This window comes from Hippocampus comes, unplaced genomic scaffold (genome assembly GCF_001891065.2).
Source record: "Hippocampus comes isolate QL1 unplaced genomic scaffold, H_comes_QL1_v1.1 C16649484, whole genome shotgun sequence".
Taxonomy (NCBI): Eukaryota; Metazoa; Chordata; class Actinopteri; order Syngnathiformes; family Syngnathidae; genus Hippocampus; species Hippocampus comes.
The window spans coordinates 1-642 of record NW_017835775.1 but is presented as its reverse complement, the minus strand read 5'-3'; the positions used below and the strand labels follow the sequence as shown (position 1 = coordinate 642).

Genomic DNA, 642 nt, shown 5'->3' with positions numbered 1-642 from the left:
CTGTTTGTCGGATGCTGCTGTGCGGCCTGTTTTTCCACCTGGCGTCAAAGCGTGCTGCCGGGGCTCACAACAAGAAGCCCAACTTCATCCTCATCCTGGCTGACGATATCGGATGGGGTGACTTGGATGTGAACCACCCTGAGCAGAAGGCCAACAATACACCCAATCTTAACCTGATGGCAGAGCAAGGATTAAGGTCGAGCCGAATGATTGAAAAGCGTATTCAGTGGCGGCGGTCTGTAAAATATCCCACTCTTATCATCCTTCATTCCAGATTCTCAGACTTCCACTCTCCGGCCTCAACCTGCTCCCCATCCCGCGCTTCCATCCTGACCGGCCGCTACGGACTCCGGAACGGGGTCACTCACAATTTTGCCGTGAGCTCCGTGGGTGGTCTGCCTCTGTCCGAAGTCACCTTGCCGCAGCTCCTACAGAAGGCGGGTTACTATACCGCCATGATCGGGAAATGGCATCTCGGCCATAATGGACCATATGGCCCAACTAAAAGAGGTAAGGGGGGACTTTGACCTGACCAGGTCGTAACCGTACGAATGTGGAATTTGCATCATCAGCCATGTTGGGGTGGCCTTGCCAGAACCGGCATCGTCATCAACAGCATGATAGGTTTCAGTGACACCTTCA

At 53.9% G+C, this 642-nt stretch overlaps 1 protein-coding gene across 1 annotated transcript; it reads left to right on the top strand.

Moving 5' to 3' along the window:
* Nucleotides 1-6: 6 nt before the first annotated feature.
* LOC109508831 (arylsulfatase G-like) lies at nucleotides 7-624 on the top strand. The gene is made up of 2 exons (XM_019858784.1): nucleotides 7-196; nucleotides 275-624. The coding sequence occupies exons 1-2, from the start codon at nucleotides 12-14 to the stop codon at nucleotides 525-527; spliced, it is 438 nt and encodes a 145-aa protein (XP_019714343.1). The 5' UTR covers nucleotides 7-11; the 3' UTR covers nucleotides 528-624.
* The last annotated feature ends 18 nt before the right edge of the window (nucleotides 625-642 follow it).

What these genes read in the sequence shown, in the direction of transcription:
- LOC109508831 (XM_019858784.1), top strand. Translation starts at nt 12, where the DNA reads ATGCTGCTGTGCGGCCTGTTTTTCCACCTGGCGTCAAAGCGTGCTGCC. An exon ending in ATGGCAGAGCAAGGATTAAG is followed by an intron (nt 197 to 274) that starts GTCGAGCCGAAT and finishes CCTTCATTCCAG; the next exon opens with ATTCTCAGACTTCCACTCTC.